General features: G+C 47.9%; 7 protein-coding genes across 7 annotated transcripts; 3 read left to right on the top strand and 4 right to left on the bottom strand.

Moving 5' to 3' along the window:
* Positions 1-1,055: 1,055 nt before the first annotated feature.
* On the bottom strand, positions 1,056-3,080 carry HD556DRAFT_1347624 (uncharacterized protein). The gene is made up of 5 exons (XM_041302286.1): positions 2,839-3,080; positions 2,203-2,787; positions 2,110-2,154; positions 1,754-2,054; positions 1,056-1,706 (listed from the first exon to the last, which is right to left on the bottom strand). The coding sequence occupies exons 1-5, from the start codon at positions 3,010-3,012 to the stop codon at positions 1,543-1,545; spliced, it is 1,269 nt and encodes a 422-aa protein (XP_041163790.1). The 5' UTR covers positions 3,013-3,080; the 3' UTR covers positions 1,056-1,542.
* A 7-nt stretch (positions 3,081-3,087) lies between these two features.
* On the bottom strand, positions 3,088-4,064 carry HD556DRAFT_1347623 (Cerato-platanin). The gene has a single exon (XM_041302285.1). The coding sequence runs from the start codon at positions 3,971-3,973 to the stop codon at positions 3,533-3,535; it is 441 nt and encodes a 146-aa protein (XP_041163789.1). The 5' UTR covers positions 3,974-4,064; the 3' UTR covers positions 3,088-3,532.
* A 1,512-nt stretch (positions 4,065-5,576) lies between these two features.
* HD556DRAFT_1231506 (COX17-domain-containing protein) lies at positions 5,577-5,838 on the bottom strand (the record flags this gene model as incomplete). Its single annotated transcript, XM_041297435.1, has 2 exons — positions 5,577-5,709; positions 5,768-5,838. Coding segments are annotated over 2 exons (204 nt in total), but the record flags the coding sequence as incomplete, so codon positions are not given.
* Positions 5,839-6,225: 387 nt separating this feature from the next.
* HD556DRAFT_1347620 (uncharacterized protein) lies at positions 6,226-9,997 on the top strand. Its single transcript, XM_041302284.1, has 10 exons — positions 6,226-6,789; positions 6,852-8,611; positions 8,669-8,727; positions 8,774-8,844; positions 8,894-8,988; positions 9,039-9,119; positions 9,173-9,266; positions 9,323-9,478; positions 9,530-9,637; positions 9,695-9,997. The coding sequence occupies exons 1-10, from the start codon at positions 6,319-6,321 to the stop codon at positions 9,812-9,814; spliced, it is 3,015 nt and encodes a 1,004-aa protein (XP_041163787.1). The 5' UTR covers positions 6,226-6,318; the 3' UTR covers positions 9,815-9,997.
* Positions 9,998-10,016: 19 nt separating this feature from the next.
* HD556DRAFT_1458195 (glyoxalase-like domain-containing protein) lies at positions 10,017-11,106 on the bottom strand (the record flags this gene model as incomplete). Its single annotated transcript, XM_041308170.1, has 4 exons — positions 10,017-10,435; positions 10,491-10,841; positions 10,902-10,953; positions 11,006-11,106. 4 exons carry the CDS (start codon positions 11,104-11,106, stop codon positions 10,073-10,075), a joined length of 867 nt encoding a protein of 288 aa, XP_041163786.1. The 3' UTR covers positions 10,017-10,072.
* A 404-nt stretch (positions 11,107-11,510) lies between these two features.
* HD556DRAFT_1220082 (uncharacterized protein) lies at positions 11,511-11,705 on the top strand (the record flags this gene model as incomplete). The annotated part of the gene is made up of 1 exon (XM_041296778.1): positions 11,511-11,705. A coding segment is annotated over one exon (195 nt), but the record flags the coding sequence as incomplete, so codon positions are not given.
* A 1,565-nt stretch (positions 11,706-13,270) lies between these two features.
* HD556DRAFT_1430661 (uncharacterized protein) lies at positions 13,271-14,044 on the top strand (the record flags this gene model as incomplete). Its single annotated transcript, XM_041304928.1, has 2 exons — positions 13,271-13,435; positions 13,493-14,044. The coding sequence occupies 2 exons, from the start codon at positions 13,271-13,273 to the stop codon at positions 14,042-14,044; spliced, it is 717 nt and encodes a 238-aa protein (XP_041163784.1).
* Between the last annotated feature and the right edge of the window lie 510 nt (positions 14,045-14,554).

Below are 14,554 nucleotides of genomic sequence, written 5' to 3'. Positions count from 1 at the left end.
GCTGATGTACCGCCAACTCAAACACACCGTCCCAAACGCTCTCGAAAGCTCACAGAGAAAGCTCAGTTGGAGCTGGAGTCAAGGAATGAAACAGACCATCAGGCGACAAAAGTTGGTCGACGGTCAAAAAAAGGAATGCGCACACTGAGTCCAATAGGGAAGACTTGTAGTGTGTCCATAGTTGTTACTAGATACAAGATATTGGTTTAATATATGTCCTTCCTCGCTGGGAGGAGGAATCATGGAGTTGATGTCCATTTAGTAAGGAGAGAAGTTGTTGTAAGGAGAGAAGTCGTCTGATAGTGGGGGTGGCGATGAATTGGGGCTGCATTGCTGGGTTTCAGAGGTTGATAATTGCTCATGCTCTGTCAAAGGGAGTTCTACAGTACTATCAATGGACGTATATTAGACGACAGAAATTAGAGAGATGAACTTACTCTTGAGGAGAGAAGTGCAAAGTTTCTGTACACAAAGTCCTGGTCTTTTTGCCGCCCACATGGACAGAGCATTTCCATGATACACCACCCACAGCATTGAGTGTCATGGGGGACACACAAGAGGGAGGATAGGCAGCTTGGAGGTGAGGGTGCGTGGTGGAACACAGAAGGCAGGATGATTCCCACGCACTCTGTTGATTTTCGGTTAACATACCTGTATGCACAGAGAATGAACCTAGGAGCCTCGTAAAGTAACGCCTATATGTAGTTTTGTGATGTCCTGTAGTGAGAGATATATATGTAAAATAAAACAAAACAAAACTCACCGTATACGAGCTCGTTGTCAACGATGACGAGTGCGAGTGTGGTGGCATCATGCAAAGTTGTGCGCTACCATATTACCCAAAAGGGTGATGACACCAATGGTGGGAAAAAAGACTGTAGAGTAAAATATTCTAAGTACAAGGAAACTGCTGGTGTGCACTGCCGGTGCTCCGTAGGAAGGCACAAAGGCTTTATTAAGTGGCCAGAACATTACGGTAAGGCCACCTTACTAACTAGGATATGTGGGAAGTCTAGGTGTAAAAATGTTGCACAAAAGTAGCGGTGACTAAGTGACGTGCACCATACATGCATTTGTTCTGATGAATTGATATACTACTAGAGTGTAGATAGATCTCCAATATTAGTACAGCTTAAGTGAAATCAATTTCCTGGACTCAAAGTCATCATAAGTTAGGGTCACGTGCCCGTGCTGATAGGGCGAATGCAAAGAGTAGTAATTAATGCATAAGATCGAGGTAAGTAAACCGAGTATCAATTGGCGTAGGCATGAACTGAAGTGACAAGGCATCAATCGGCTAGTCATAAAACTGAAAAAATGGTATCAAGAGGCATAAGGCATGAAAGTGTAAAGAAAGGGTGACTGCTAAATCAATATCATTGAGTGCATCCACAACTCGGGTCGCGAATCCGGTTGTGAATAGTGGTATACGCTCAAGCTTAACACTCGAAGAAGTTGGGAAGGGGGGTAAATCAACCATACTTCGGCTAGGATAGCTTAATGTGAAATCAAAGCCATGTATACACCATAAGCATTGCTTTGTCAGTTCGAGGCATCGATGATCGTGCGGAGTGTCTGAATCTCGCGATGGAGGAGGTCGATCACACCCTCCATGCTACTCATCTTTCTCTTCACGTTGCTCAGCTTCACGGTTTTGGAGTCGGGGGCTGAGATCGGAAGCTGGGGCACTGACACATAGCTCATGACTTTGGATCTGTTAGCGAACTGCATGTCAACCAAGTGATGCACCTACCGACTCTAGGCTGTTTTCGCTGCACCACAGAAGTGCCCATGCGGCGAGTGGACATTTTCCGCGCCTTCACCCTCTCTGATGATCGAGAATGAAGGCCACCTCGAAAGCCCGACTTTCCTCGTTGTTTGGCGGGCTGGTTGACATCCAACTCACACTTTTTTTTCAGTTGCTTGCATGCAGTGCAAACCAACAGGAGGCCAGTTTTGCCCCTGGCTCTCATGCATATCTTGCCTTCCCTGGCACAACGAGGACAGGGATCAGTGGCGCTGACGGTGCCCGGTCGTGTTGTCAAGGTGTTGGCCTGATAATTGTCAATAAGTTAATATGCTACCAGGAGTCAAACGTATCAGTCTTACCGAATTGCCATTTGCCTTCAAGGATAAAGCTGTCGGTGTTTTGGTCTGAAGCCTGTGATTAGTAAAATAACCAGGCTATTGTTAGTGACTTACTTTCGCTCCAGGGTGTTGCACATATATCACTCCCTTGGATACGCCTTCTCCCGTCTTGTTAACGGTATTGGACTTGGTGCCTGCACAGATTCGTTTGTGCGCCCCATCCCTCATACCTCCTGCAAGCGGGGTTTGTGACTCAGACGGCCGTTTCTTAGACCCCCGGTGATTGGACAGGCCCTTAGACTGTTCTGTCGGTAGTGTTTCCTCCTCTTCGTCATTCCCATCCGCATGAGACTGAGACTTAGGGCCAAAGACACGGAGCCGGCGCTCGCTAACTGCGCTGGAAGCCACGGAAGTATTATCGGCGATTAAAGGAACATCGTCGGCAGCAGCGGGTGGGTCAGCAAGTAGTAGGACACCCTCAGGGAGGGCCTGCAACATCTGCTGATCCGGATGAACATACCACGTCTTGTGGATCAGTGGGTGGTTTTCGATCCTTGGGTCATCTTCTCTAATATTCTGCCAGTTGGGTATGCCAACCCACTGCTTGTTCTGGCAGATGGTGGTTATCTCTACCGCTGCTGACAGGAAAATGGGGTCGAACATTGTTGCCGCAGGTATGAGGGTTTGTACACGAACGAACTGCAGGATGGTTTGTTCAGTACACATGAAAAAACCTGAGTTCAGACTTACCAATATCTGGCTAATCTTTCCCCGGTATTCTACGTGCTTTGGGTCGCCAGGTTGGAGTTGGCGAGCGAAGCCCAAGAGCCCCCGAATTGTGTCAGCCTCCATAGCTAACGCCCTGTTCTGTGGCGAAGTCATGAGCTTCGTGATAAACTGCTGCGCAGATGTTCCAGAGGACATCGTCTAGATCTTATGATGAACTCAAGATAAGAATAGGACTTGTAAGGGTCAGAAAAGCTGCCAGTACATTCCAAAAGCAGCATTTCAACAGATTTCAACGCGTGGAATTTCGAATCATACACGGTCAGGTGACATACAAATACTTCCGTTCATATCGTACGCGTACATGTACAGCATGGACACTTAGTCAGACTATGTAGTCAAGGCCGAACTGTGGGCGCACGTGGATATGCAAACAACGCGTTCTCCTGCAAATTCATTGGTACTCTTTTACACGCGTGGGTCGTGTGAGACCAGTATACTACCAATGTTCCAAAAAGAAAGAGGTACATGTGTTGCTCGTGATTAACGTCTCTGCGAGTGCCCATATTGTCCGTACACGAAAGCCAAAGATCAACTGCAAAAGAAAAGAAAGAAAAGAAATTGCATCACACACCTATCAAGCTGGTGAGTACGAGATGCCTTTGTATTTGACGGGGCTCAGAGTATATTGCTTACCCTAATCCCTAATTTCACGGTCTCACAGACCGCAATTGCTTTCATCAACTTGGGTGGCCGTAACGGTGATGCGCCCTAAAAACTCGGCCTGTCCACCCGTGAGGTCGTTCATAGCCTCAAGTGACAGGTTGAACCCATCCCGTGCCTCATCACCGACGTCAATGGCGGTAACATATTTGGTGGTGGTCACCGACGAGCTGGAGTAGGTGATTTCCCAGCACGACCCACAGTATGCTGAGTTCCAGCCTGTGATCTGGGGTGCACCTCCGATGTAAGGAAAGTTGGGAATAGAACTGAAAGTAGTGTAGCCACGCGACTCCAAACCATTGGAGCCGTCTGAGCAGGCCACCGTGTTAAGTGAGTTGGATCCCACATCGTAGTTGGTATCATAAGAGAGGCTGTAAGATGTAGCGATGGCGCACGTAGCGAGGGCAGCGACGGTGGAAGTGATTAAGAACTTCATCGTGGATACAAAAGTAAGGTTTACGATGGAAGATTGATTAATTAACTTGCTGAACGATGAGGATTCTTGGGGCAGTAAATTGAATGACTTACATACCGTATGAGAGCCCTTTTATGCACCGAGGGCAACTTGGAATTGAGCCGCACCGCCAGAGTCGGGTTGAAATGTCATCATTTCAGTATTTCTCCTTTCGTATGATGTCCGTATGTAGCGAAATGTACGGACAAGCCGAGCACGGCGATTCTTCACCGTTGCATTGCACATGGCTACAAAGGCTACTTCTATAGAAGAAGGAAAAGAACATTGAGTATGGGATCACCCCAACAAGGCAAATTCTCCGTACCTGCGCTGTGTCTGTAGCCTCGTGGTGGACGGTTCTCAACACCAGTACATCACAAACAAGGACAGGACAAGCAGTCTTCTGCTGAAATGAATCATGTCAAATTTGTTCAAAGCAATGGACTATTGCAATCACATGGACATCAGCGGCGAGAGTCTAACCATTTTATGTCACCATCTCGGACACCATGGCCCGTCTATCCAAGTAAGAACATACCTTATATATCCTTAAACAAGTAGACAAATTGGTTCTAATGAGCCCATAACAGGAGAAGGCAAATGGTCCTGAAACCATTGGCTACAAGTCACTGGACCATTCTTGCCCTAGGATACGGCCAGTCTTGCGTTTGATATGACACAACTCTGTCCGCCCTCTCTTGCTTCGCGATGACACTCACTCTCCCCTGGAGTTCGTATTGACCCTGCGCGCACGATGGCACTCACTCTCCCCTGGAGTTCGTATTGACCCTGCGCGTACGATGGCACATATCACTACTGCCACCGATGCAATAGTTTTTTCTCGACTTTGGCAAAGACCGTGACCCTGTCGTCCTGGTTCTTCTACCATTGTTGGATAACGAGGGTCAAGTCACCTGCCCTCATTCTTGCCACCACAGCCCAAATCGGGTAGATGAGCTCAGGCCAGACCCCATCGTCGCGGCGACGGGTTGGTTTCTGTAAAACATACAACCGGATTACGGATATGCCGTGGGGGGAGTAACAACTTGAGTACACGTTCTTACGAGAACATCCTGCAGTTTATATAACACCCAACGCGTCGATTCGGAGGTTAGTGTGCATCAACGCGAACGTAAACGACGTAGCGGGAATTGTATTGGTAGTGAAACACGTCTGGGAGAGAAAGGACGACTCGATGAACTGCGAGGAAGCTAACATGTCTGTCATGGGTCAGCGGAATCATAAAGCAGTAAGGACCACAACCATCCCGCTACATCTCAAGTGACAAACCCCCAGGCAATTCTGGAGGTTAAGGAACGACTCGGATGGAAGGCCAAGAACCATGTGACTCCGTCGCGGAGGGTCACTCAAATGTATGTGATGATCTCATTAAAAACAAGTATGAGCGGGGAACTATCGATAGACGAAATAAAGTGGGGGTGTAAGTATAGACTCATCTCTCTGCGTGTTTTGATATCAATGGAACAAGGGGGTTTTCTACGACTGGCCAAAAAATCTGGTGCCAGCCAACGGGAGTCGGGTAGTTGCTGCGTGCGCGGCGTTACCGACAGTATGATCGCGGCAACTAGATGTCGAATCCGAGCCCTCGCATGCATTCGACATGCTTCTTGAGTACCTCAGCACATTTTCCTTCTTCGTTTCCATTCTGTAGAAAACAAGCATCGCGAGAGGATTTCGTTTCTGGGCAGGCACAACATCTGTCCACACGGAAGTAGCCCGAGTCAGTCGGGATGGCAAAAAAAAGCTTGTACTTACGGTTTAAGACCTTGAGGGTTGAGAGGGTTCATCTTAGGGTCTGTGGGATCATATTTTTCTTTCAGGGCGGGTGCGGGTGTCGGTGTCGGTGTCGGTGACCACCAAGACGAAATCTGAATAAGACGAATACAAAGAGGTTAAACAGCAAAGAAGGGAAGAAAATAGACTCACACTTTGGAACATGAGGTAGTGTGGAGTGGTGACCAAGTCTTGCTATGATGTACGTACTATGTGGCCAATGTCAAAGGCTGTCACAGTGTCAAGGGTGAGTATCGGTGACTTCCGGACTCTTCACAGGTACAGGGCAGCTTCCGTTTTTCAAATTCCGCTCTCCGTTGTTACTTCCGAATGTTTGCCAAAGAAAGAAGGTGACCCCTAGGAAGGCACCTATTTTTGGGAGGTTAACCCCTCGAACAAGCCACCCCACCCGTTTCGCCAAGACCGGACCTTGTCAGGATCATATCATCTGAATCGTTTATGCGAGCTGAGCTGGCAGTAATAAAACACTCCAATGGCGACTTTGTCGGACGACTACTACTTGGAACCCAAGGATGCCACTATTAGTGGTACAGAACCATGGGCTGTATCATCTCTCCTGCGTTCTCCTCGTCCTATCAATTCTTTCAGTCAACGTTATTGGGCAAGCATGTATGAACTACGGTGAAACCTCTCCATCTAATGCCTCGAGCTGTCTTTGTCCTCCGGGCTTTGGAGGTGCTACTTGTGCACAACCAGGATGTGGTGGTACCATGTTCGATGGTTCTCATCGCTCTTTAGCTCAACCCTCGTCTGGCGGCTTTGCGAACTTGACTGCGTCCGATTGCACCTGCGAAAGCGGATGGGGAGGAGTGGGCTGTAATGTTTGCACTACCTCTTCAGCATGCCAGGTCGGGTATGCTGCGGTCAATGGCAATGCAAGTGCAACCTCGGGGCTTGACGGTCAGGTTGGTTTGAACCATACGATGGTTTGCAATACTGCCCCTACTGTATGGGCAGCTGGCGAACTTAGCTGTCAAGTTAATGTCAGTGCAACATCGTTGAATTCGAGCGTCTAGTGTCCCCGAGTTAACTTTTTTAAATCTAGAATCCAACATTAGAGGCACTGTATCCTCTCGGATCTACTCTGAACATTCTCCGTACTTTGAACGGCTCTCTATCACCATTGCACAACACCAGTGGAACATTATTGTCGCCCTCCACTAGCTCCTCTATCTATGCTCAACTTATGTATGCTGGCGTCGAGCAGTTCTTTTGCACTGCTTCGCCTTGTACCCAGACATCATCGAATTCCACCACCACTGGCAGTTCGGGTAATACCGCCTCAAGCACCTGGACATGTCAAAATCTTTCATGTAGCTGTATCAAAAATGCCACATTCTGCGGTGGTGTACCGGTTTCAAACCTCACAACTACCATTAGCGGACTCACCGGAACATTGGTAGTTGCGTGCGATAGCACCAATACCTGCCATTTTCAGCAGAAGACCATCAATTCAGTATTCGGAAGTCAGGGTTTATCCATGGAAGGCTGCGTCTTTGGTGAATGTGTCACTCAGGCCGTCATCGACACGACAAACGCTACTTCTTCCGCTGCAGCTACGTCGGGTGGAACCGAACTAAGCGGGGGAGTCATTGCAGGACTCGTTATTGTTGGGGCAATAATTGCGTTTGGGCTAGCATTCATTGCGTGGGGTTGGTATGCCCAACGAGCGGCGAAAAAGTTACCGTTCAATGGGGGCCGAAGCGGTGGGATAAGTGTTCGGTGGTCCGACATTTCATATACCGTGCAATCGCCTAAAAGTTCACCGTATTCCCTGATTGCCAAATCTTCCATCCAAGAGGAAAAGAACATCCTCGATAGCGTTAGCGGCAGTATCGAATCAGGTCAGCTCATGGCAATCCTTGGTCCAAGTGGAGCAGGCAAGACTACTCTTGTTGAACTCATCGCTGGGAAGACAAAATCAGGCCGATACACAGGGTCCATCACGTTTCCTCCCTATGCTCCTGGACGTCGGCCAAGGGTAGCTTTTGTCCCGCAGAGTGACATCCTTCCTTCAATGCTCACTGTCCGCGAAGCCCTTACATTCGCCGCATCCCTTCGCCTCCCCGAATCTCTTCCTGCGTCCTCGAAGGCAGCGCTGGTCTCCACTGTCATTTCCAAACTAGGTTTAGATGGCATCGCCGAAACTAGAATTGGTGCTACTGATGGGACTGGTAGAGGTATCAGTGGCGGAGAAGCTCGTCGCGTTAGCATCGGGCTCGAACTTGTTAGCTGCCCGGATGTGCTCGTTTGTGACGAGCCCACCAGCGGACTAGACTCAGTCAGCGCTTTCAGGATCATCAAAGTGCTGAAAGAACTCGCACGTGAAGGTGGAGTTACTGTAAGTCATCAAGGCTCACATGGACATCGAAAGGGCGTGGCGGTTATCTGCAGCGTGCATCAGCCAAGTTCGCGTCTTTACCACACCTTTGACTCCGTTTACCTCCTTTCCAATGGGCGCACGCTGTACTCGGGGCCGGGCGGATTAGCACCAATACAATATTTCAAGCACATGCGAGAAGGAGGAGGAGCCGGGGCTGATATCCTGTCCTATGAGGAAGGTTACAACGTTGCGGACTATCTACTCGACATTGCGAGCGAGTCTCCTAATATCTCCAGCATGCCCCTGGACAGTAATGCGGTCGGAGAAATAACTCTAAGTGTCAGCAGCGAGGAGAAGGCCGACAGAGGGAAAGACGTTGAAGCTCTCCTCTCTAAGCGAAATTTGGCACAGGGCATGTATGTGGCAACTTTCCTTACGCAGTTGCAAGTACTTTGTGGACGCGAATGGAAAGTTTTGAAAAGGTGCACACACTTTTAATCGTTCATCTTGACGACCTCTAACCTAGCCGACTTTGGTAGAGACAAGACCTTATTTTTCGCGCACGTGTGTGTTGCTTGCGTGCTTGGCATATTTTGTGGTATGTAAAAATGATTATGCTGTTGACTATGCTAAATGTATGGCAGGTGGTCTATACTATCAGGCTAATTTAACTATCGCCGGATTCCAGGCCAGAATCGGATGCATTTTCTTCATGGTAAGAAATCATGGTTGATTGTGGAGACTCGATATGATACTGCATTCAGGGGTCTCTCATTGCATTCTCCTCTCTTAGCGCACTCTATAATATCGTTGAGATACGACCTCTCTTCCTTCGTGAGAGGTCAAACTGGTATTACAGGTTTGTCAATTTCTTTTCGATAGACGTTCCTTCCTCAAGATGCCCTTTAGCCCAACAGCTTGGCTTCTTTCACGTCTGATATTCGACGTGATACCCCTTCGCATTATACCTACCATCACTGTTTGCACCATGTAAGTTATTTCACTTCTACCATCCATGCTTGTGGTCTGACCTAGGTTTTCAGCACATACTGGATGGCTGGGCTTGCAAATGACGCAGTTCATTTCTTCAAGTTTATATTCATCATCGTCCTGTACACACTAGTGATGACGCTCTTTGTATGTCTTTTGCGCTATCACGCCCTACCTTATCTGATTACTGGTCGGCCACGCAGAACTTCCTTCTGGGAACGCTATTCCGCAATGGCGGGATTGCGATCCTGCTTTCCGCTCTTTCTGCACTGTACCAGATGACCTTTGCCGGTTTCTTTGTCCACCTCGCTTCAATACCTCCCATCTTGCGTTGGCTGCAATGGCTTTGCCCGCTCAAGGTGCGTATACTTGACATCCCACGTTTCACGGATGTTCATCGAATCCGCCAGTATACCCTTGAAGCCATTTCTATAAACGAAGTAGGCTCAGGACTGATGATCAATGATACCTTGCAAGGCGTACCCGTCAATATATCGGCGACCCTCATTATGCAGTTGGTGGGTATTATGTCTGTATCTCTCCCTTCGTATCACCGACTGATCACTGCATACAAGTTGTTTGGTTTTGGCTTAAACAACTATTATAGAGATATTCTTGTGCTCTTTGCCTTTACAGCTGTGTTTGGTGTTGCAGTTGTCGCTGTAGTTTGGTTGAGGGTGAGGGAGAGGCGGTGATGGTCGCCTTTGTGAACAAGTTGCGTAGTATGTGTTATATGTAAGACTGTTGACTTGATTTTGCTACTTAGTTCATCGCTAATAGAATAGGGTCTCCTTAGCATTATTTAGCTTCATGAAAGCTTGGCCTGTTGATATTCTAGGGCAAATGATAACTGGGTCAAAGTTACAACTGGAGGATATCCAGTACACCGCTGGTAAGAATTCGTTTAACGGCTAGCCCAAACTTCACCAAGAAGATCGTATATTTGCCGTGAGCTACCCCTTTAGCCAAACAATTTTTCCATATGGCGTCCAGGATTGCCCTTCCTTCATTCCTGAACTAACGAAAAACGCAACCTCATAAATACCCTCGCCCCTTCCTTCCAACGTCCGGCGTTCGTCCTCTGTCTCTGGCACGCTGATGATGAGTTGGGGTCTTCCTCCAGCGACATCTGTGTTAGGTGTGTCAAGTACCCAAGTGACTCTTTGCGATGTGTGAGACACAGGTAATCCACCGATGACCGACGTTATATCCGCTGTCACATCCGATAGATCGTCATCCTCCACCAAAATTCGGATGTATGCGACCCCGAGCACTCCTGACGGATGTTCTGCATTCGAAGGAGGATCGAGTGGGACCTTGAAAGACTCTGATCTGAGATAGCCTCGGATAAGTATCAAACGAGACACATACCCTCCATTCCCTTGGTGTGACATCTCCGCAGAAGAATGGGACAACTCCTCTGCCAGAATCCGGGGATGGTGCAGAGATCTGCCACTCTAATACCTTGCCGTCGCTGCGCTCTCTTCCTCCATCAAATTCTGGATCATATCGAATCCCAGTATTATCCTTCTTGGCTCGGGCGTTTATAAGCTCTGATATTGAGGTGCTGGAAAACCCGAGGAACGTATAGCCAATCCAACCGGGTTCTTTCAATACCCAGGGAAAGGTATCCCGTTGCTGGCGCTCAGGTGATCCTGGTGGGTAATGCGATTCTGGGTGCGTGAAAGAAACGAGCTCAATGTATGCGCCGTCTTGCAGTACCTGTGCCCAAAATGTCAGTACATAGAATTCTGATACATACTTCAAGTTAGACAATCATACCACGAGCGCATTTTGTGTCAGTCCCCCAGCGTGTGTACCCCCTGGGAGGACACTACACATGGAATTTGCCTTGAGATATTTTCAAAACTTGAAAGGTGACGCACTGGAAGCCAAGTTCACGGAATTGTTGTGATACCTCATCCACTGAGCCAGGAGGTGTGAGATGCATAATGTGATCAAGAGTCTTGGTTGAGGGTGTCGACATCATGGGTTGTGTTCACAAGATCAGGTACTATGAGCAAGTATGTATATACTATAGAACAGTCTATAACAGGCACTTCAGCCAAGAAAACTTCGTTGGCCTCCTGTTGCACAACAAAGAGGTATTATATAGATCTGTCTGGTACAAACTTATAAAGTATGTTCATAAATATATAGAATAAAATTTTGAGTCCATCGATCGATGTCTGAATACGCTGCGAATACATCAGTGTTTTTGGTCTTTAGAATCACTCGTCACGAATCCATATAGGGGTCAGCGTTGCCGACGTGGACCTTGCTCAGCTTTGCATCATTTGTTGTTTGTTCCGACCAAACCTCCTTTTTCTTCCGTTGGTGGTCAAGTATAGATGCGAACGAGTCATGATTCAAATTCAACGGTGATAAAGCTCGAACACGGAAATCTATAACAGATGGATTCCCGCGATGAATACGAGACTTAAAAAAATTGATAGGCTCCTTACCGACTCTAAGAGGTGCAGTAGAAAGGCAATTCAAGCCGATAAGACCTGGAGCGGTCTCCTTCTAAACGAAGACAACCTTCCGGACAACTGGGTCCGCCAATCAGGGGTTTTAGTGAGTATCATAGGCGCCCTCCGGGATGGAAGAAATAATTATGAGGTACCGAGTCTCACACTGCAATGAAGCGTACATAAAGTATTTCCTCTGGGTGACTATTATATTATATACACACGGATGCAATCCCCGTGGCCTCAACGTATCCTTTCGGGCTGACCTTGTCAGTTGCTACTGGATAACATCGTGTCCCACCAAAAAAAAAAACAAGTTGTGTAGTAAGTACAAGGGAGAAACCCAGTCTTCGATTGGAGGACTGAGAGGAGATGATTGAGCAAGGAGAATTAAAGATGTCGTTGAGACCGAGAACGAAAAGACAACGTGCAGGACGAGTGATAGTGTACTATGTAAAAGAAAGTACGTGTTGCATAATCTCGGACTCGGCTCATCGCTCATCATACTAGACTATATGATCTTGCACGGTACAATAATGGGAGCCGAGCGACACACGCGATAGCTGAGATGTTCACGAAATTTGGCTTCCTGTGGTCATTGCCGCTTTCTCGTGTCTTCTTCATATGTACGTTGGTTAAGATGAATTTGTTCTCGAGCGGTATTAGAGAGGAAATGGTGCCACGGCCCACGTGCACCGTGGAGCCTCGGGCCGACACAAATAAGTGCTTACTAAGCCACCTAGTACATAGTACTCACTGGCAGCCTCATGTTCTTCGCCCCAAGTTAAGACTTGCCTCGTCATTTCTTCTCTCATATTTTGTCATGTAATTTCACTGGCATTGTCATTTGCTGGAGGTGGGCCAGGTTTTAGTCACTCGAACACGGGGGCCTTTGGATAGCGTAATTGGCGACGGCGTTACATATAAGACGCATAACCACTGGCAACACATTTATTGACCGTGACGCACGCTAAGGTGATCACAAACGATTCGCTCGCCATGGGATCACCTTTGATGTGCAAAATACTCTTCAACTTATTCAAGTGTTACTAATGCATCCGCTTCCGGGAATCTCACTTAGGAAACGATAGTTAACATGTGAGTTGCATATTTTTTTGAGCCTGCAATGAGCCATATTAGACATCTCAGGACATTAACTTGACAGGTCCTAAATGTAATAAAACATTAATAATTGTCAACCCGGTGGCGGCAGTACTACTTCTGCTTGTCTGTCAAACTTACCTTGAGTGCGTCCCTAGCGCTCAAAACTCGACTAGTGATGTGCAAGGCCCGGCTTGAAGCCCTGGGCCGGCCCAAGCCGGGCCCAAAAACTCGTGAGCCGCTCGCCTGCCGTGTAGCTCAGAAAATGTTACCGTCGGAACGCCATTGACTTTACCTGGTGAGCACCTCAGCCAAATCAACACGGCCCGGAAACGTTAACCATGGCATTTTTCCAGTTTAATTAAGATATGTAACCACTCACCCGTTTTATCGAGGAGCCGGGTGTCATAAGCAGCAAGACCCGAAGATATTTCGGCCTAATAGGTTCAAATTCATCGTCCTGCACCAGGAAGAATAAGCATCATGTGCAAGTAACTGAGAACAGACATTGCCCTATAAAAACTTCCTCGACTTGATCAGTTCCTATCAACACTTCCAGGTCAAGTACAGTGGCGCACCATGAGTCTATTCAAGATCCCCTTCATCCTAGTTTCGGCCATTGGCATCCATGTTTCGATTACTGATCCTTCTGCACCACCATCATCTAAAGAGAAGGTGATGCCCTCGTCGTCCGAATTCTTCCTTGAATGGTTTTTGAAACTTCGCGGTACCAAGTTACTGGAGGTAGGTTGCTCCTGACCTCCGGTCGTTGTCTTTATTAATCTGTCGACGATATATCAGCTCAGCGCATGGGCGGCATCATGTGCTGAAGTGGCTAGCATCCTGGCTATAAATATATATCCCTCGCATATTCCAGATGGCGCTAGCGCTGTGCGGTTTTTACGCAATCTTCGCCCTACACCAATCACCCCTGCTTTCCTTGTTGGCAGTATTGCCATCGTGATTGGTGGCGCATTGAGGCTTTATTGTATGTCGACGTTGGGAAAGCTCTGGAGCTTCCACCTCAGCGTCAGAAAAGAGCACAGACTTGTGACAAGCGGGCCGTACTCAGTAGTGCGCCACCCGAGCTACACTGGTTTCCTTCTCCAAAGCACCGGGATTGCCGTCCTGTACGGAAGTCGAGGATCGTGGATGAGGCAGTCTGGGATCTTACAAATCCCTTTCATTGAAGTGTTAGCAATGACTAGCTTTTCGGCAGTCATCGCAATAGCTGGTTATGCTTCTATCTACCGACCTGTGATAGAGGACCGGATGATGCAGCGTGCTCTGGGAGAAGAATGGGAGAATTGGGCAAAGCAAGTGAAATACCGGCTTATTCCTGGGATCTTTTGATTATAGTTGATTTTTTGTGCATCAATATTCAATATGTTGTCGTCCATCCTTTGCTGACAAAATAGCATCCAAGTCTTTGCGCACGGTACGCTGTGGGGCTGAGCGGCGACATGGGTCGATCGACCCGGGTTATACCCACACGGTGGGCCACACCCAACTCGCGGATGCCAAAATTCTCAGAGGCCCACCCGTACCCACCCAGGTCAGAGCATTGCGGATACGGGTCACTCGCGAGTGACTGGACATATTTTGCGCCTGTACATGAGAGCAACAAGATGTACGAAGTTTAGTTGCGCGGAGATGATACAATCACGTCAGAGAGCAATAATTCGGTTTCCTCGACACACTCGGAGGATCAATCGATTAGCCACGGATGTAAATGGACATTTGTTGACAGCGCATCGCACTACCTCATGATGACGCAGTTTGATTTGCACATTTACGATACCGGGAAAGTGAGGTAGAGCGCATTATAATATTGTTGAGATGGGGAACTTGGCAGTATGTCGT

The sequence above is a fragment of the Suillus plorans genome, assembly GCF_016647745.1.
Source record: "Suillus plorans strain S12 chromosome Unknown HD556scaffold_11, whole genome shotgun sequence".
NCBI classification, from domain to species: Eukaryota; Fungi; Basidiomycota; class Agaricomycetes; order Boletales; family Suillaceae; genus Suillus; species Suillus plorans.
This window is presented reverse-complemented; position numbering and strand designations above follow the sequence as displayed.